Below are 20,821 nucleotides of genomic sequence, written 5' to 3' on the forward strand. Positions count from 1 at the left end.
ATATTTTATATTATATATGAATATGAATAATTAAATAATAATAATAATAATTAATAATATATATTTTTTTATTTTTAAAAAATATTTTATTTATTCCTTTAAATAAAATTATTTACTATATTATCCAATTAATATATTAATTTTGAATAGTAATATTCTGAAGCTGCTGAGAGGATGTGGACCATGCCGTTGACAGACTGACTCCAGCTTTTATTACGTCACTGAACGGCAGCCAATCAGCGTAAAGGACTGAAGCGTACGCTGGTCGGTAACGTACATGGTAGGTGTGGCCTACCGTCACACGAAGAAAAGCACAACACAAGTAAGATTGGGTTGCGGGCAGAGGCAAGATTATATAATGAAAAATATTTATAGTGCATGAGTTGTACATTTATAAAGTTGTTTTTGTAATAAAAATGATTAGTTGCCTGAATAAAAACTCGTTAGAGAAAGCAGGTTTTATGACATACATGCATGCATGTTCAAGTGTTATAAGCTGGGTAGATTAAGGTTGATCATTTGTAAATAGTTTTTTTTTGTAAGTTAATTAAGTGTTTAAAAACAGTCAGGGTTTATTAGAGTGGCATCCTGTACAAAGATGGCAATACTGAACGATTAACATATTGATATACCATACCAGTGATTTTACATTGACACTAGCACTAGAATAATAATAAGGAACTAGCATGGTACAAAAAAACAAACATGGTATTAAACTATAGTAATATAGTATAATACAATGTAAAAAGTTAAGAAAAAGACTAATAAATACATCTGATTTGTCTTCCACTGTTACAGGAAAGCTGAGCATGTCTTCTCCAGAGATTGCTTCCTTATCCTGGGGCCACATGAAGGTCAAAGGATGCTCTGCCTCCTATAAAGACTGTAAAGTGTGGCCTGGTGGCAGCCGTGCCTGGGACTGGCGTGAAACCGGCACAGATGTAAGTTAAACACCAGATCACACTGTAAAATCACCCCCATCTTTATTACATAGTTCTGGCATGAAACTCTTGAGTGGTGCAGGCTGATAGGTCTTGAAATTATTGGTAGCCATCATATCGTTATCTACACAGCACAGCTGATTGGTTGCTGTTGCATCAGCGGCCAATGAGCTTGCTGCTCAAACATTCAAATACGGTCTGCGGTGCACTTTAAGAAACCCTCCCCAGCTCCACCTGTATAGATCTGCTACAGAGTTAAATCATGTACAGTATGTCACATGTGCAGCAGCATGTCTTATATGTTCACAGCAATGTCTGTGAAGGTATTCAAAGTAGCAAGTCTCGGTACTCAGTGTAGCAGATCCATTACACCACAAAATTAACATTGCTATAAATAGAATTACATTATCTTGAAATTTTATATTTTCATAAAAACAGCAATGCATGCTTTGTAAAATCTGTTTTAGTGTTCATTGTAATTTTATAATATTTACATTTATGCATTTGGCAGATGCTTTTATCCAAAGCTATTTGCATTTCATTCAAGGATATTTCATTGCATTCTATGAAATAACACAAGTAGATATATGGGAACTATGTAGTGACCAGAAATCTTCAATATATCCATATTATCTTGTATTTCAACCAGTTGGCTTTAAATGTTATTTATTAGAGATGTGTCTAACTAAGCACATCTATGGTCCTGCCAGCATTATCCCGGTGTCCAGCCGGCTGATCTGGAAGAGGTCCTGAGGAAAGGGGTACAGACGCTGGTCATAGGGAGAGGGATGAGTGAAGCTCTACAGGTAGGATTGTGATTTCCATGATCAACACTGTCCATAATCTGAATATTACAATCCTTAAAAAAGCTAATCTTTTTATCTTTTATGTTTCAGGTGCCTCCCTCCACCGTAGATTACGCGAAGAAGCAAGGTGTCGACGTCAAGGTGTTCCAGACCGAGCAGGCTGTTAAAGAATATAACGCTCTGGCGGGACAGGGTGCTAAAGTGGGCGGGGTCTTCCACTCCACCTGCTGATGACATCATTAACCCAACCAGCTAATTCATTTAATGCTGTGTTATCAAGTGCCTTACACTTCAAATTAACATTGTTTTCTTAAGAGATGCTTTATAATTTGCTCTCTGGGCTATTGGAGGAAATATTTTCCTTACTTTTGGTGAAAATGTTATTTAATGAAAATACCCCATTATCACAAACACCAGTGATACAAATGAACAAAAAAATGATTTATTTAATATTAAACATAATTGTGAAAACATTTTGATTTTGTGTTAATTTCACGCACACACACGGGTCAGCGACGAGCTGGTTTTGGCATAATGAAAACTTTAACAGGTTTGCTGAGGTGGATTGTGCCCTCAATTGAGCTCTCGCTGGTTGGGAGACCATCTATACTCTCATTCCACGCAGGTTTAGAGACATTTAGTTTACAGCTGCTGGTGCTGTAGGCCAGAAGCAACCGCACTTCAATTTGACAGGGCTCTGAGAGTAAAAACACACACAGACATGAGATGCACTTCAGATTACATTCTACTTTACAATGTGAATGAAAAAAGACTGGGATAGTAACAGATGATCCTAGTATTATATATATATATACACAGACATTAAAATACTACAGTATTTACATGGTAATCCAAGGTGCTTTTGTAAGTGCAGTATAACAAAACATTTTAGTTGTAATGTCTTTCTGCAATTTGTTAGTTAAGCATAAAACAAAGGTCATAAATAACACTTTCGCCCTTTGGAATAACATGCACTGATGAGTTGTGTATTATTGTGAATTATTTTCCAGTTATTAACATCATAAAAAGTTTGTTTAAATTTTGTATAGTTTCATGTACATTTATAACACTATAGTTTGTGTTTTGATACCTTGCTATTAAATTACAGAAAAAGAGTTTTGATTTTATTTGTGTGGTCTATTATTCCGGTCCCTAAAAAGCCCTTCCTTCTGAAAAGCGCAATGCACTCTTATTGGTCAGCTGGACCTGTGTGTTGTGACTGGTCAACTGCTTTGAGCAAGTTTGGGAAATGTCATGTCCCTTGCCATAACCGCTAGTTTCAACACGCTATTAACGCAACGCAACCAGGCCTTCCCTGTTTTATGCTTATTGCTTTAGCTGGAATTATTTAAAAAAAAAGATATTGTGAAGTGCTCGTTCCCAGAAGAAAACTACTGTTGAGGCTTTTTTAGACACTAAAGAAAATTTTCAGTGGCTGCATGAGTGTTTCTAATACCAATGGCTGAGAGAGTGATTGAAAATTTGACATTAATCTATCTCAAAAATGTTTTACTTTTTGGAAGTCATTGAAACTCTATTGTGGATTTTTATCTTACTACTGGGGCAAATGGGAACATTTCCGTTCACCACTATAGACACTATGAAAGCAGAACTGCATTCAGCCTCAGCTGCGGCGCTCAGTATTCTTCTGGTCACACTCACAGATATAAAATAACTCGAGCAATATGCTGCCTTGTTGGACTAGATGCAGTTCTATTTATATCTGTGGAACTGTGAAGGGTTCATGCTGTTCGCTACCAGCAGAGAAGGATTTGTCTTTGTGTTTGCATGATTATTTTATACAAGGACTAAACACAAAGAATAGCTTCAGCATAATGATACTTGATGATGTCTTGATGTGCATGTGTCAGTTACTGTCAGCAGAAAAAGATACCAACCTGTCCAGGCAGAATGAGAGAGATAAACCTGCGTGATCAGTCGCACACGTCCAGGTCCTGGCGTCCTGAAATCTCCAGGTTTGGGGTGGATTATGTGAGACTGACCATCTGGATACAGCACCTGTGGGAGGACGAAATTTTTTTTTTTTTACACAAATTGAAGCAAAGTAATTTTATGCCGGAAACAATGGAAGAGTATTGACATTTATGCAACGGGCAAACGCTTTTATGCAATGCATTCAGGTAAAACTTTTATCAGTTCAAACTCATGACTTTGGCATTGATAGCTCTACTGTTTCAGCAACAGGAATACATAGGGTGGGATTTATATGCATCCATTGAGAATTGATTAGATGCTGAAAAAGTGAGGTCCTTTCCTTTTTTTATGAAAATAGAGTCAGTTTTTCTTTGCTTATATGTGATTCAACTGAAAAGAAATGAGGTTGAAGCATCTAACCTGCACTTTGACTGTTGTTTGTGGGTCTTGTACATGTTCAAGAGTAGCATCTATATCTAACGCCACCACCAGACCAGAGGTGAATCTCAAAGCGTTGTCTGATTCTCCTGTCGGCTCGATAATTGTTGCTGACGCCCTGTGGATCTAAACAAACCAAAATAAACAGAAAAAAAAGGGATAACACACGTTTGGGAACAAACAAGCTGTTTTGTGTATCTTGAATCTGCGCACCTGCTCAGGTAGTTTGAGATGAATGAATCTGCTTTGCCGCAGTGTGGTCTGAAAGATTTTAACCAGATCATGAGGTTTGCAGGCCGTCAGCCTGGGCATCAACTCCAGGAGTTTCTCAACAAAACTGTCCTGGAAATGGGGCAACTCTGTCATGAAGAGCCTGAGAATGGAAAGACAAGTATTTTCAGAGATTCTTCACACATCCATGTATAGATTAAGAACACTGATGAGGTGCATTTGGTCAAGAGGCCGTCCTGACCAACAGCGAAAAAACGTTCACATAAATTCACGCCAGAAATTCATGCAAACGATTACGAGATTTCTCCGTTTATACCATCTGCACGTTCGATTGGCTGGATTAGTTCCAGCTAGTCGTTGAATTGCACACACTACAGGACCACATGGCAATAATATGAAACAGGTTTGAATATATCGCAGAATCCGTGATACGCGGGTTTGTCACAGACCCTGGAAATCTGTCTACGGCGAACAGTCGTAGAAGTGTTTGCTTGCTTTAAAGGGATAGTTCACTCAAAAATGAAAATTCTGTCATCATTTACTCACCCAACAACTTGAGGGTGAGTAAATGATGACGGAATTTTCATTTTTGGGTGAACTATCCCTTTAACATGAAGTGTTTTTTACCTTTGAAACGACTCCACATCCTGCAGGAACTTCTCACAAATGCCAAGAACACGATCGACCCTGTTATTCAGAAAAGTAAAGATCATCAGTTTCAAATCTTTGAGATTTTATTGCTTTAGAAAGTTTATTAGTAAGTGCTGACCCTCGTTTGGATCGTGCTGTCAGGATGAGCTGTAACGCTTTCGCCTGCAGTCGCACGTTGTGAATTGTTGCAATCTGCTGCGTCTCCAGACCACTGTACAAGAACTCCAGCTTATAGGTCTCATCCAGGATCTGTCACATATCATAAAATGACAACAATGATACATCAGTAGTCAAAAGGCGGGACGGCTGTGGATTAAATGAACTAAGGTAGGATGTACCTGTCGAGCGGCTGTTGAAACTTTGGCGTTCTGTTTAAGACAGAGAGGAACAGCCATGGTCCATAACTTCTCCTGAAGTGCCTGGGGTTGAAAGAAAAAAAAAAATACAATACAGTTGAATAGTACAAAAGTTTGGGGTTAGTTTTAAAGTCTTTAATGCTCATCAACGCTGAAAACTAATGTAAATAAAAAATCTGGTCAAAGTTTGATCAAAAAAACTCTAATATGAATCATTCTAATATGCTGATTTGATGCTCAAGCAACAATGTTGAAATCATCTGTGCTGCTTCATATTTTTGTGGAAACTATGATACATTTTTTTCAGGATTCTTTGATGAACCAAAGGTTCAGAAGAACAGCATTTATTTGAAAAAGAATTCTTAGTTATAAAGGTTTTACAGTCACTTCTGATCAATTCAATGCAGCCTTGTTGAATAAAAGTATTAGTGCAATATATTTGTATTCACCTTGGTAAGCAGGAGTTGGCAGCGCAAATAAGTGGCACAGAAATCTGCAGAACCGGCCAACTCAGTCTGCAGCTCCCCCAACCTCTGCAGATCTCTGCATGTGAAATTAAAAATCATCTTAACAAACAGCTTATGAAGAGAGACCCTTCGAAATAATGTAGGTGTAGCTTATTAAAGGTTTTAACCTGATGGTAAACTCCAGCAGATCCTGAGCACCAGGTGTTTCCAGGTTCTGAAGGGCGCTGACCCGAATGAGACTGTCCTGAAGGAAGTTCTGTGCCGAAACCAGACTGCCTGAACCCACACCAGACGCCTCCAGACTAGCAGTCTGCTTTCTGCCTGGCAACTGAGAGAGAAAACATACACCAAAGATATGGAAGTTAAAAAAAAGAAATGAATGATGAATCACACATTGATGAAACAGTATTTAAAGAGTTTGAATACGCTTTTATTACAGCACTAAAATTGCATACACAAAAGTTTGGGGTCGGTAAGTTTTTTAAGCTTTTTTTTAAAGCATTTATTTGATAAAAAATACAGTAATATTGTAAAATATTATTAAAATTTAAAATAACTGTTTTGTATTTGAATATATTTTAAAATGCAATTTATTCCTGTGATGGTAAAGCTGAATTTTCAACATCATTACTCCACTCTTCAGTGTCAAATCTCAATACCGTAACAAAACCATACTAATTTGCGGATTTGCTGCTCAAGAAACGTTTATTATTATTATCAGTGTTGAAAACAGTTGTGCTGCTTCAGTTTTTTTAGGATTCCTTGATGGAAAGATCAACAGAACAGCATTTATTGCAAACAGAAATATTCTGCACAATTAATTTGTTCACTGTTGCTTTTGATCAATTTAATGCATCTTTGCAGAATAAATATATATATATTAAAAACTTACTGACCCGTATACAGTAGCGTATATTATATTTAAATAAAACGAAAGGCTGCAGGCAGGTTTCTCACTCGGAGGTGCGGTACCAGGTGGGACAAGCTGTCACGCAGGTAGGCGTAGTGCCGAAACGTGTGATCTGAGAACAGCGCTGGCATGGTGGGACAGGTCTGGGCGGCGTTGAAGACCAGAACTAAAACAGCAATGTCTGAACAAACCCAGTTTAGGAAAATTTGAACAGAAACATCTCTGAACGAACAGGCAGCAGAAATTATCCAGCTCAGTTCAATTATTTGACCTGTTTGACCATGTGAACGGCAAATAAAAACAAAAACAAAGTCTGGAAATGCGTTTAAGCCTTAATACTCAGATTCACATTCATTTCTATGTTTTAGGATTCAATTCAAATTACATATGTTGTATTATTCATCACTTTTAAGACACTGTTGACAAAACCAAAGTCTAAATGTAAATACATAGGTAAATAGTGATATGGATTGACGTTGTCACGTCAGATGTGCAGGATACAAGCAGGGTCGTCCATGTCTGGTTCTGGAGTGTCGAAATACGGATGTGTGCTCAGCAGCTCAGGGACAATCGGCAGCACTAGGGTTGGGTGTCGAGCACCGAGAAACTTCAAACATCTGGATTAAAGGAGGAAAGAAATAAAGAAGTCAGAGAATGGGACCAAATGCCAGTGAGGAACAGACATGAACAAACTTACTTCCAGACTGAGTTGCGGTCGGTTGGGTACTTGGTGAGGTTCTTCAGGAGTTCCAGGAGGGCCAGCTGGATGCACTCTTTAGTGGACACGTTAGTGTAACACAGCAACTCATGCAGGGCCTCGCGAATGTCCCGCGATGAGTCCTGCAACCAATGGTCAGTTAATTTACATGATATAAAGTGCCGAAGTTACGACATCACTCTGTAGGCCAAAACGCTGAAGTAAGTTAGCATTTTAGCACTACCGGTTCCCTCGCTCTAAAGTCTATGGGATTTTTGAATGGGTTTTTGTTAAATTGCCTTATTTGTTAAATTGCCTTATTTGTTAAATCGCCTTATTTTGTTAAATAAGGTCTGTGGTGAACAAAGCCTCTAAATATTTTCACATTTCGATCTATGACACAGAACAGTTATAACCTGCTTGTGGTTTTTTAAACTTTATTGTGTCTGCTTGTGTTTTTAAAAAAAAACTTTATATAGGCTTCAAAATGTATAAATTGTGGAGATCTTGATAGACAAAATGTGTAAGGGTCACAACTCTTTGTTAAACACATATCTTATTTTTTGCGATTTTCCAAAAGTCTATGGGGAAAATGCATAGCTTTTCGATCAAGGGAACCCATGCGCCGCTAGCTTCCGAGTTGTCCTACAAAGTGACGTCATCACTTCCGCACTCTATTAGGGCTGCACTTTTTGCGGGAAAATTTAACAGTGACTTTTTCTGATCAAAACGAAAAAGTGTGAAAAAGTTTGTTGTGTTATTGCTGTTTGTAGGGCTGCACATAGGCCAAAAGTGTGATTACATTCAAATATGACAATAAAATAAAATTATAAATTATTGTTATTTATATTATTATTATTAAATAAAAACAATAAACAAAATAAGAAACATTACTATTATGATATTTCAATGTAAAATAAAAATAAAATTAAACAATTGCTGCTCATTACATGTTGCATTCTTAAATGCACGTATGGTAATAAGCGACCTAAACTCATTTTTCTACGAGCTGAGCCACTCCGAAACATTGACAACAGTGAAACACAGTGCAGCGCTTCACTCCTGAAACATGCAGTGCATATATTTATTTAATGAATAAAATTATCTGATTTTTCTTGATTTTTTAAGCACCTCCAGTACTGCGAGGACAGTATCCAGCTGGTCTTCTCTGAGGGTGATGTGAGTCGAGATCTGCCGTAACACATGGATGGACTGAAGCCGCACCTCCTCGATTTCATCATTAAACATGTCCACCAGGAAGTCAAGACATTTTTCAGCAAAGCTGGATGACGACTGGGCGAGGGAACAGAGCGCCTCCACAGCAGCGATACGCACCTCTGTGAAAAACGATGCCAAATTAATAAAACAGCCTCTGGTACAAATCTTAAGCGCTAAATGGCTGTGTTTTGAAATACATACCGTACATCTCGTCTTCCAGGCCGTGAACAAACGCCCCACAGGCTCCAGAGTCGATGAGGTTTACGCCGGTAGTGTCGACTTTCTCTTTGGGAGCGTCGTCGGCCCATCGCCGTCCAGACGAGAACTCTCCAGAAGCGTACAGCTCTTTTGCTCGCTCATGAGCAGTGCGTTTCCTCTGAAATACAATGAGAACACCATCTTTTAAATATTCCTTTAATGTCTGTTTCTTGCATATTTTCCTGTCATTTGTTGTGCAAATACCCTGAGATCTGACATCAGCTTCTTGTCCAAAGTCTGCTCCAGAAAATGAGGGCTGACTTGGTGCATTGAGCCCTGAGAGAGAGAGAGTGGAACAGTTCGATGGAAAAGTGATAATTAATCATGTGGCTGTGCGGATATGCTATAAACACACTCATAACTCACCAGCAGTTTTGCAGCTTGCACTCTGACTACCCATGAGCCATCACTGACCATGTGACAGATCTTCCCGAAGGAGTCGTCCACCAGTCGGATCTCCTCATTGGAGGAGGGGATGGGAACAATACTGTTAATGCAGAAGACAGATCAGATCAGTGTTCAAATCCATTTAATTTCTTCAATTGAAATGATAAATTAAAGTGATGGCTGCTGTCAGCATTACTTACAGTTAAAGACTGGATGGACATACCACATTATAATTTGTGATGGAGAAAATCATCTACATTTAAGATTATTAATTTTTACACTAGAATGAAGAGTTTGGATATGTAGTATGATATAACCCTACATACAACAAATACTATTAGGCTTGGGGAATCTTCTGAATGTTGGGAATATAATGTTTTCGGTTGCTGGTTTGTTTGTTAGTTTAGCTTGGGTTGTTTTTAAAGGAAATGTGTAAGACAAATAATAAAAAATATGTCCATTTAAGTGGAAATATGTATTATGTCATGTGATTAAGTAACACATTTTGCAATGTTCGCATCTCCCTATACTTTTTGGATAAATAAAAAAATATATAATTAAAAAGTGCATGCTTAAAGCTGCAGTCCGTAAGTTTTGTGCTAAAAATGTAAAATAATTATATAATGAGCAAGTATATTATGGATCCATTTATGCTCTCCTGAATCACTCCAGTGCACCTATAATAAGTGTTTATATTGGGACTAGAGCCTGACCGATAAAGGATTTTGAAGGCCGATACCGATACAAATATTTGTTGGTTTTAAAATCCGATATTCCGATATATCGGACGATATTATTATTATTATTTTTTTCAGAAACGCGCAACAAAATATTATCAGATTTCCCTAACATTAGTTATTTGTAGTTAATTATGAGTTTTAACTAAAATAATATGATAATGCATAACTGGTTCTCTCTGCCTGACTCTGAGAGTCTGAGATCACCAGGTTGTAGGATGTGTGGCACATTATGCACAAGTGTTGCCAAAGGGGACGGTGTAGAGTGCCCTCTGGTGGACAAACTATACAACTCCAACACTCATGACATGGTTAAAGCGTGTTAAATCCGTTTTTATTTTAATTTTGAAATATTCATTTATCGGCCATTATAACTGCCGATACCGATATTTTAGAAAATGCCTAATATCGGCCTGCCGATATATCGGTCTGGCTCTAATTGGGACTACTTTAAACCGCTGCGGAGTAGCCCAGTACCTGTGTGACTTGACATAAACGGAGTGAAGTGGCTCCGGCTACAACGTTCATCCTCAAGACGCATGCAGTTCTGTTTATTAACCGCTAGAGTACCTAAAGTTATGGACTGCCGCTTTAAATAAACAATATGACAGAAAAGTAAACACATATAACGGCATCCAAAACACAGAAAAGCTCGTAAAAACGGACACTGTACCTCTCAGGATAAAGCTGGCTCAGAACCCAAACCATCTGTACCGCTGCTGAACGAACCTGCTCATAATCGTCACTCAAGAGCTTACAGGCCTGTCCGAGAAATGAGACATTCACAAGTTAGTTACTGGAGATTACTTTTGTAACCTCATGCTCTGTAGAACGAAAGATTTAAAAAATAGTTCAAAGGTTTGGGGTCAGACCCCAAAGGTTTGGGGTTTTTTTTTTTTTAAAGAAATGAATACTTTTATTCAGCATGTTACAAAACATTTTAATTTCAATTAAATGCTCTTCTTTTGAACTTTCTATTAATAGAGAATCCAGGGAAAAAATGTGTCAAGCTTTCCATAAAGATATAGAGCCGAATAACTGTTTTCAGCAATGAAAATAATACATTTCTTGAGCAGCAAATCAGCATTTTAGATTTATAATTAGAATTTTTGAAGAATCATTTGACACTGAAGACTGTAGTAATGATGCAGGAAATTCAGCTTTGCATCACAGGAATACACTATATTTAATAGAAAATTCTTATTTTAAATGATAACAACAAGTCTTACTGTATTTTTTGATCAAATAAATGCAGCCTTGGTGAGCATTAGATAATTATTTCAGAAACACCAAAAATCTTACCATCTCTAAACTTAAAGGATTAGTTCACTTTTCAAAAAACTTTTGCTGATAATTTACTCACCCCCATGTCATCCAAGATATCAATATCTTTCTTTCTTCAGTCGAAAAGAAATTAAGGTTTTTGATGAAAACATTCCAGGATTTTTTCCCAAAAGACAGTTTCAGTGCAAACTGCTCAAAGGGCTTTAAACAATTCCAGACGATGAATAAGGGTCTTATCAAGCGAAACAATTGCTCATTTAAAGTTGTATAAGCTCAAATAGTCACCTAGCTCTGTTAGGGTTAGGGTGTGATGCGCGTTCGTGACTCTCCTATTTGAACTCGTTCATCAAAATGAACAAATCTTTCTTTGAATGAACCAAATGACACGAAAAATAGATTTGTTCATTTTGATAAATGAGTTCGAACAGGAGAGTCACGAACGCGCATCACAGAACAGAGCAAGGCGACCATTTGAGCTTATAAAACTTAAACTTTTTTTTTTTTTTTAAATGAGCGATCGTTTCGCTTGATAAGACCCTTATTCATCGTCCGGAATCGTTTAAAGCCCTTTGAACAGTTTGCAGTTTGCACTGAAAGTGTCTTTTGGACCTTGAACCGTTTGGTTCCCATTGAAGTCCATTATATGGAGAAAAATCCTAGAATATTTTCATCAAAAACCTTAATTTCTTTTTTTCGACTGAAGAAAGAATGACATGGACATCTTGCATGACATGGGGGTGCGTAAATTATCAGCAAAAGTTTTTTTAAAAAGTGAACTACTCCTTTAAATGGTAGTGTCAGATCATTGTTAGTCTTTACCTGGTTATAAATAATCTGTTGAATTTTCATCTCTCTTTCATGTAGCTGCAGCTGATGAGAGAAAGAAAAACACAAGTCATTTAAAGAAAGTGGGAATAAATGCTGTTTTAACACCACATTTTTCTATAGAGCTCATGTACCATGGCTTTGATGGCAGCGGTGCGGACTCGAGGGTCCTGGTCCTGAAAATAGTCGCTGATCAAACTCTGTACATCCCGTAAGGGTGACATTTGTGCTCCAGGTCCCACATCAGTCTCTTTACTGAGAGGCATATCAACCGTCCCCAGGCAGCCTAAGAGCTGGAGACACTTATTCCTCACCCCAAAATAAGTGCTTGAGAGATGCTGAGGAAAAATATGGCACGAACATAAAATATTAAAAATAATAATAATTCAGAATCATATAAAAGCTAGTGATATCAGTATGAATTATTGATAGTGCCAAAAAGTATGACTGCAGTATTATAAGAAAGTATGAAATCTTAGGTATTGCAGTCACCTTGCAGGCCACATCTATAAGTCTCTGAATGACAGCGGTTTTATCTGGGAGTTGAGTACCGATGATCAGTAGCGTATCCAGCAGCTGCGCCAGAACCTGATGAGACTCTAAAACACAGATGAAATTATTAGAAAAATCCCATTTCCACACAATCTATGCTGACTAGAAAATTATATTCACACCACATTGCATTATATTCAGGATTTAAATGTAAGGGATTTTTTTCTCTCTGTTGGCCTAATCAAACACAACAAAACATGATATATTTGATTATTTTTAATAATGCATTTTATATGTGTCAGAAATAGCTGCTTTAACTAGAATATATATATATATATATATATACAAACTAAAACAATCATGAAAACTATATATATATATATATATATATAGTTTTAACTTTTAATTTAATTTCAGTTTTAGTTTGAAATATTTTCAGTTAATCATTTTATTCATCAAATTATTTCAGTTTATCATCAATACAACATTACAAATTTTTGTTCTAATTCAGTTTTTTTTAACTAATATTTATTTTTTATTTTAGCTTTATTTCTTTATTTAGCTTTAATATTTAGTTTTAGTTAACAATACTAGCTCTGCCCAGCAATCCTTATATTTATTTATATGACAATGTACAGGGTGCAACTCATTCAGACATTTATATTAGTGTCAAATAATTTTTTTAACTGAGCCTCATGATTTTATACTTACTTTCATTGTTGAGAATGTTAACAGCATCGTCTACTATGCAGTCTGGAGTGAAGCCCTGCGTTTTTGATAATAAACCCAGCAGAGATGCGATCTTCAGCCTGACAGAATTATCGGACTCCTGTAGACCACATCACCGCATATACATATAAAGACACAGTTAATTAATAAATAAGCTTACTTTTTATTCCAAACACATAAACTGAAATGTGCAAGTGCATCTTTTTTTAAAGCGAGAGAGGAAAATGTTTTATGTCAGTATCAAGGAATGTGTATTAGGATATTTCATGAAGCTTCCGTTTCGGACACCTTGTAATAATGCTCGAGCAGAATGCGCACGACCCCCTCCACACTCTCGGCCTCCACGGGTTTTCGTGCAAAACTCAGAAGGTACTGCAGAGCGTCTGTGGGGCTGCTGGCTTTACACAGGTCAATGTGAAGAGCGGCGGATTTACTGGGTTTGGTCAGTCGAAGTTTCTTCGTAGGAACCTCCTCTAAAGACACCTGCTGCAAAGAGACGACAACGACGAGATAAAACATAATCTCATTCGTGGTAACACATAACACATAGGCTATACAATAAGGTTTCATTAGATAAAATTAGTTAGCTCCATTAGTTAACATTAACTTTGTTAATTTCAACATTTTCAACATTCAAAATCAAAAGTTAACATTAATTGATGCACTCTGTAGAAACATGAACAGCTGTATTTCTATTAACTAACATGAACACAGATTAACAAATCCAGTAACATATGTATTGCTCATAGATAGTTAATGTCAGTTGATCCAGTAAACAATTGAAACCTTGTTGTCAAGTGTCACCTAACTCATTTAAAAAAGCCCTGATATAAAACTGAGAAAAATAATTATATAACTTGCTATTTTAGTTTAATATCTCAGTCCTGGTATTCTCATAACCGCATGGAGGATTTGCACATTCATTCTGTTATTTATTTATTATATGCGGCATCAACACCAATTACACACAAGACAAATATTAAGATAAAGATTGACAGGAAAATGTTGAGTGGGAAGTTACAGTGGGACGAGAAAAAGATATGTGCATATAAAAAGTATAAAAGTGTTCCAGCTGACATTTGTATAAAACAATCACACCCAAATAACATGAATAAATGCCGTTGTCATTATAATAATGAATACCCACTAATGCTAAAGGCTACGTGTGCTTTGCATTTATTCTAATATCTTTAGTATATAACGTTAATTATATTCTGTAACCAACACATATTTCATGATAGTGTATGATCAATATATATGATTTACATGTTCACCTGAGAAACTTTAGAGAATTCCTCATAAACTCGTTTTTTCAGATGAGCTGCCATAGCTGTGTTTATCCGCTCCTGCACTTCTTCGCGCACGCGCTGTTCAGTGGCGTCAGAACCTTGCGGTGAAACAGCGACGCCACATGGACGGAAGTCTTCAAAAATCACACTAGGACAGTTCAGGTATCGATGGCCTTGAATGTATTCAATGCCTCATCATGCATAATACATTATTTAATGCCATCATATTAGACATATTCTGATTTTTAACGAAGTAAAATGTACTTATTTATTTTTTTCTTGATCATTTATTAAAACGTCATATAGAGACTAATTTCAGATTCAAATAGGCCTAGGCCCGTCTGTTTTTTAAAAGTATAACATAACATAAGAGGCTATAATAACAACAGAGAATAATGAACTAGATAGCATAGAAATCTGTAAATATTAGACAATTATAAGTCAAAAGAACACATTTTGAGTAATTGCATTTATTTTCAAACATTTTGAACTAAAACAGCTCTATTGTACAAATTTAAAAGTTAAAAGGGTGGCAGTGGCACCATGAACATGAACCCATTAAGGTCTTGTTGAAATCATTCTGCTTTTCTTTCGTGACTTTTTACATATGAAGTAATAAGACAACAGTCATTTTTTGCACTTTTTTAATGATCCACAATGATCCACAAGAGTCTTAGCAGTGAAAAAATGGAGCACATTTTAGACAAATACAGTAGTTAAGACAGACATTTTATGCATACATACTGTAGCGCTATACGAAGACAAGTGGACCTTTTGTGGACTAAATATTGTACTCTTAAAAGTATGCATTGGGAATGCATGAGCTGATTATTAAAAAGGTATATGTAAAAAGGTAAATGTTAAAAGTTATGGCACAGTTCACAGATGTGGCAAACACTTGCACTTAAGACTTAAAATAAACAGCATGAATTGCATGTTTTACCCAAAGACTTCTATTTTAAGTGCATTTCTGCACACATACACTTTAGTCAAAATAACATTCTGTTTGAATCTTGTTTGAATCATGCTGTTCCACAGCATACCATAAATGCTGCTGATAAAAAAATAGCTTGATCAATAACCAGAATATTCCTTTAAAACTTTAAAGGCCTAGACTAAAACTCATATTTGAGCTGTTTTTAACTAAAGGAAATTTGTACAGGTATACCTTAAAATATGTCAGTGTCACTATCTGTCTCAAGCTGCACAACTCTAATGTTTTTCTAATATGTGTTTTAATATGCTTTAAGACAAGCCATGTGCAAATCCAACAAGATGAAAGTCAAGGTGCAAGTCAACACCATTGCTGAGTATTTTCTCTTTAACTGCAGTGAACTAAAGACTGTCTCAAAAAACGCAGTTTGAAATTGCTGGTGTTTCTGACCTCACAAACTACCCTTTAACCAATCACATTAAAGTGTGATCGTCTGAGCTGGTGTGAGTGGGTGGAGGCGGGGCTAACTTGCATATTCAAAGAACTTCGTAAATAAACGAGGTGAGGTAAGGAGGTACATTCAAGCTATTTTAAGGCATGAAGATTTAATTTTTTCCCAATGAGAAAACATTTAAATGTCATTATGGTGATCAAAGATGTTTTAATTTGTACAGGGGTAGTCAGCTAATTAAACTTTCTAACCTAAAAAGATACTTAAACATCCTAACTCTAACCTAATCCTGCCTTAATCTAAGACCTGCACTGTTAGCAATTGATGTAATTTTTACAGGAAACAAATTTTACAACAATGTATTGTATTTGCGTTTTACCTGTAAAAGGCAATGCACCATGGGAAATTAATGGACAGTCCTGTATTATTATTGTAATTTCACTGTATTCACGGAGTTTTACAATGGTTTTACAGGCACCGCGTTGCATCATGGGATCTTCGCGGTCTGAATTTTGAATTTTTAGGCGGTTAGTTCTAAACGTACATTCTGGAAGTAAGCCGTCATTCAAGAAGACGGAAAAGAAGCAATTCTGGGACGAAGTAAGTTATCTTTACGTTATGTAATTTACTGTTACCGTTACACATGTATTTTTATAGCGTAAATAAAACGTTATTAGTTCTCGTTATCTGAGTGGATGGTGACGGTTTCGTCTGCTTTGATTAGATAACATTTATTCTTCCATCAGTCCATTGAAATTGGGTACGTAACGTTACTGGTAATTGCTAACATTTGCAACCTTGTTCTTCACAAATTGATGCTATTTTAATCTGCCTGAAGTAACGTTAACGTCAATATGGTTCTTTCACTGTTTGGATGGATTGGCTAGCTAGCTCGAATCTCATTTAGGGCTGTCAAAGAATATTCTAAATTCGAATACATATTCAAAAAGTTTTAAAAACTGAAAATGAATATTCGAATGTGGAAAAACACCCCCGCGGTAGCGCGGCTGTCTGCTTTCCGACTGGGCGCGGCGCGCTGTTGCCTGGTAGCTATAACCATAGACTGGGTATAACTTAGACCCCGTTTACACCTGGTATTAAAATGCGATCTGTATCCAGATAAGTTATCCGGATAATAAAAAACGCATGTTAATGCAAGGTGTAAACGCGTTGTGATCGGATCGTGATCGGATCTGCCTGACCACATCTGGAGGTAGTCTGGCTCGCATTGTGTCCGGATCTTTACTAGGTGTAAACGCAATCTGGTTGTTGAAACCACATATGTATATTTTACTCCTCCCAAAAATGCTAAAAAATAAACGAGTGAGAGCGTGTTATATAGGCTATATGTCATGTTATAGCCTAGTCAGATGCGACACGCGACACGCATCACCGCAGATGAGCAGCTGAGCGTCTATTCAACGTGCAAACATCGCAAATAAAAGTGAAAGTAAGTCACAGACGCAGTTAACACATCTTCAAGTAAAGAAACGAAATTATCTTACCAGGCCTGTTGCCACTCTCTCTTATTGATGTCTCTGATTTGGAAATTAGCTGATGATCAATAAAATGCCGCTCAGATCTGTTGCTTTTGGTGGCGTGCAATCCAATAAATCTGCAACGCAGGAGGTGAAGATCGGATTTATATCCGTTTTGCAAAAACACATTTATGTGGCCAGGTGTAAACGGAATCTTAGTTATTGCATGATAGGTTTGATTAAGTTAGTTACAACAGTTTCATGCACTGCAGGCTTCCACTGGTTTGGTTATTTACTGTTTCATGCCAAGAAAAAGTTACAAGCTCGCTCGGAGCGTTCAATATCGTTTCTCTATACTGCAAAACTTGAATTAATGTTAATAATATTTATTTCAATCACCGAATGAAGCCAGCTAACGTTATGGGACAAGCGTCGCGACCTTAAATTGCTTGCACAAAACTCTTGATCAGCACACAACATTTATTTATTGTTGTTGTTTGTTTAAACCGTTATGCAGAGAGTGATGAGGGTGAACACGAGAGAAAAAGAGTGAGTGCGAGCGAGCGAGCGAGGTCTGCTCTGTGGTCTGTTGATTTACTTATTTTTGTGGTAATATGTTGTCAAATAGGTTTGAACTTAAATAAACTACCTATACAAGTAGTTATGGCTCTTTGTATGTATTTGTCCTGTTATTGACGTAAAGCGCGTCATGGGCCTGTTCTCGCATTTCAGTGAGCTGACCGAATTCCTATCCAGGAGAAGCTGCCAGATGCCGTAGACAACAGGAGTCAGAACATCATAGTACTTCCAACAGCAGAAGACACCAGGAGTGGGGAAGGTTCTGGATGCTTATGTCTGATGTGAGTACAACTTGCAGTGCATACAAATAAATTAACCATTCCCTCACTCCCATCTCTGTCCTGTTATTTTGTTTGTTAAAGGGATATTTCACTTTAAAATTAATTTTTGATATGTTTTAGCTTACCTCAAGGGCATCCGAGATGTAGGTGTCTTTGTTTCCACAGTAGTTTAAATTTTAATATTTTTCGGTTAAACCGTTGTTGTCTATCAGTCATATAATACAGCCATGTCCAACTGAACTGAACCGTGTCCAACGTCCCGCCAGAAGTGATCGTTTGCGTGTGTATGTCACTCATTGTTTACACAGAGATTTCAGGAGTTTTACCTTTCACTAAACATATTTAGATATATCAAAATCGTCTTCCATTGCGATTTTCTGTACATCTAAATATGTTTAGATCTTCACAGTGAAAGGTAAAACTTCCGAAATCTCTGTGTAAACAATGAGTGACGTACACACGAAAGCAATCACTTCCGGCGGGACGTTGGACACGGTTCAGTTCGGTTCAGTTGGACATGGCTGTGGCTACACGAGGTAAAAACGATATAAATACTGTTTGTTTTCTCTCACAAACCGCTCATTTCGTGTCTTAGGCCATCAATGTGTACTTACATTTACGAGTCATTAAATCATGTTTAATTTGGACTTCTCTGCATGCTCTTTGAGGTGGTGACCATAGACCTCCATTATATGACTGGCAGAATGATGATGGCAAAATGTCAAAATTGAAAATACTGTGGAAACAAAGACACCTACATCTTGGATGCCCTTGAGGTAAGCTAAAACATATCAAAAATTAATTTCAAAGTAAACTATACCTTTAATTACCAGAAATCAATCACCAGCCCCATCCTTTGCTATGGACACTTTGCACAAGTTATTCTAATTTTCCATTCTCCGAGGCAGTCAACGCACAGGCAGACATTGCTTAAATATTGGACCTTGGCTGATTGGTTTATCACGTTTAGTCCCATCCACCCCCAGCGGATTTTAATTTACTATTTTATTGATCAGGGATGTGATTTTTCCGGATTAATCCGGAATTCCGGATTTTCCGACCTGAAAATGTGACCTACGTGAATCATGCAGATCTGTTAAAAAAAAAAAAAAAAAAAGAAGAGGGGGACTGGTGTCGGCAGCCGGACTGAAAAGGAGAGAATAAGAGCACATAACCCATAACTGGCTGACGTACAGAAAGTTCCTTTCAAAGTATCAACAAGGACGTATATATAGACCATTTCACAAGATGTAAACAACACTGGTCCAGAAGCACTCCTGTTTCAGTTTTTTAACACTACATAAAAGCTGGGATAAAATACAACCAGCAGAACATGTAAAACTGAATCAAAAAGTTAAACAAACATTTTTAAGATGTTTTCTTTACATGTGAAATAAAGAAAGCAGTTACAAACTGAAACAGGAAGTGCTTCTGGACCAGTGTTGTTTACATCTTGTGAAATGTCTATAGAGAGAATGTCTAATTGGTTCAGCTTGTTCACCTGCTCAATTTCGTATCAGTCGCTCTCGCGCTGAGTATCGTCGTCAGTTGACAAGAACTTCACAGGTCACCAGGGCTGGGCGATATATCGATATAGTTCAAATTTGCGCTATGATTCTTGCTCCAATCAAGCTGCTGACTGCTTTTGTAGAAATATTGTGCATTCTGTCAGTTGCAGTTCTGACACCTCCGTCTCAACAGCACTGCCATTAGTGTAACTTACAACGCGACAAATACTCGCAATATTAACGCAGAGGAACGGCTAACGTTACATCAGTTCAGCGAGTTCACAAAAGTTAATTTGCATGTGCTTAAAGCCTTGCCGGTTAAACATGTTTGCGTTCACTGCTGATGCGCTGTTCTGAGACTGCGGTCAAGTGGGCCGCACGTGGAAAATACACGGTCAAGCCAGCCGCACCCGGTATCACGACAAGACGTGAAATAATCACGTTGGTCCACTTTGGAAAACGTGTAGATGTCACGGTTTAACAAAACCATAAATAGGGCTATACTGCCCTCTTGTGTCAAATTATATTTTTATATTTATTTTTCCAACAAATAAAACCAAACCTATAATAAAAACCCATCCAATAAACCCTTGAACTTAACAGACTCAGTGGTTCAGTTGATAAAGCGTTGGGCTTCAATCAAGAAAACCTGAGTTCAAATTCCATTCTTGCTTACATTAAATTGTTGTGATTTTATCAAACAAAGTGGCCAAAACAACATTTCTCCAGCCGACAAGACGTGAAATAATCACTTGGTTCACTTTGGAAAATGTGTAGATGTCACGGTTTCACTCCCTCAAACGTGAAATTTGCACTTAAACTGAAACTTAAACTTATACCATATTGGTTTTCATCAAACCGAGAAAAATGGGATTTTGTTTTATTGACGATCACTGAAAAATGGTCTATTGTTAAAAATGTAAAAAACATTTATTATTT

At 37.1% G+C, this 20,821-nt stretch overlaps 2 protein-coding genes across 4 annotated transcripts; one reads left to right on the top strand and one right to left on the bottom strand.

Moving 5' to 3' along the window:
• The first annotated feature begins 164 nt into the window (after window positions 1-164).
• aamdc (adipogenesis associated, Mth938 domain containing) lies at window positions 165-2,220 on the top strand. Of its 2 annotated transcripts, none has more exons than XM_039663741.2 (4): window positions 165-322; window positions 799-941; window positions 1,652-1,747; window positions 1,838-2,220. In XM_039663741.2, exons 2-4 carry the CDS (start codon window positions 810-812, stop codon window positions 1,976-1,978), a joined length of 369 nt encoding a protein of 122 aa, XP_039519675.1. In that variant the 5' UTR covers window positions 165-322; window positions 799-809; the 3' UTR covers window positions 1,979-2,220. The 2 variants fall into 2 exon arrangements, with proteins under 2 accessions (XP_039519675.1, XP_039519676.1); XM_039663742.2 differs by having other exon boundaries at window positions 166-345.
• ints4 (integrator complex subunit 4) lies at window positions 2,168-14,794 on the bottom strand. Of its 2 annotated transcripts, none has more exons than XM_039663736.2 (23): window positions 14,637-14,794; window positions 13,651-13,848; window positions 13,345-13,462; window positions 12,634-12,740; window positions 12,276-12,479; window positions 12,136-12,186; window positions 10,706-10,794; window positions 9,275-9,395; window positions 9,113-9,184; window positions 8,852-9,026; window positions 8,564-8,769; window positions 7,433-7,575; window positions 7,237-7,352; window positions 6,783-6,916; window positions 5,993-6,153; window positions 5,808-5,901; window positions 5,341-5,421; window positions 5,121-5,251; window positions 4,979-5,038; window positions 4,334-4,493; window positions 4,103-4,246; window positions 3,646-3,766; window positions 2,168-2,444 (listed from the first exon to the last, which is right to left on the bottom strand). In XM_039663736.2, the coding sequence occupies exons 1-23, from the start codon at window positions 14,688-14,690 to the stop codon at window positions 2,257-2,259; spliced, it is 2,928 nt and encodes a 975-aa protein (XP_039519670.2). In that variant the 5' UTR covers window positions 14,691-14,794; the 3' UTR covers window positions 2,168-2,256. The 2 variants fall into 2 exon arrangements, with proteins under 2 accessions (XP_039519670.2, XP_039519671.2); XM_039663737.2 differs by having other exon boundaries at window positions 13,651-13,845; window positions 14,637-14,790.
• Between the last annotated feature and the right edge of the window lie 6,027 nt (window positions 14,795-20,821).

The sequence above is a fragment of the Pimephales promelas genome, chromosome 10, assembly GCF_988280905.1.
Source record: "Pimephales promelas chromosome 10, fPimPro1.hap1.1, whole genome shotgun sequence".
In the NCBI taxonomy this organism is placed as follows: domain Eukaryota; kingdom Metazoa; phylum Chordata; class Actinopteri; order Cypriniformes; family Leuciscidae; genus Pimephales; species Pimephales promelas.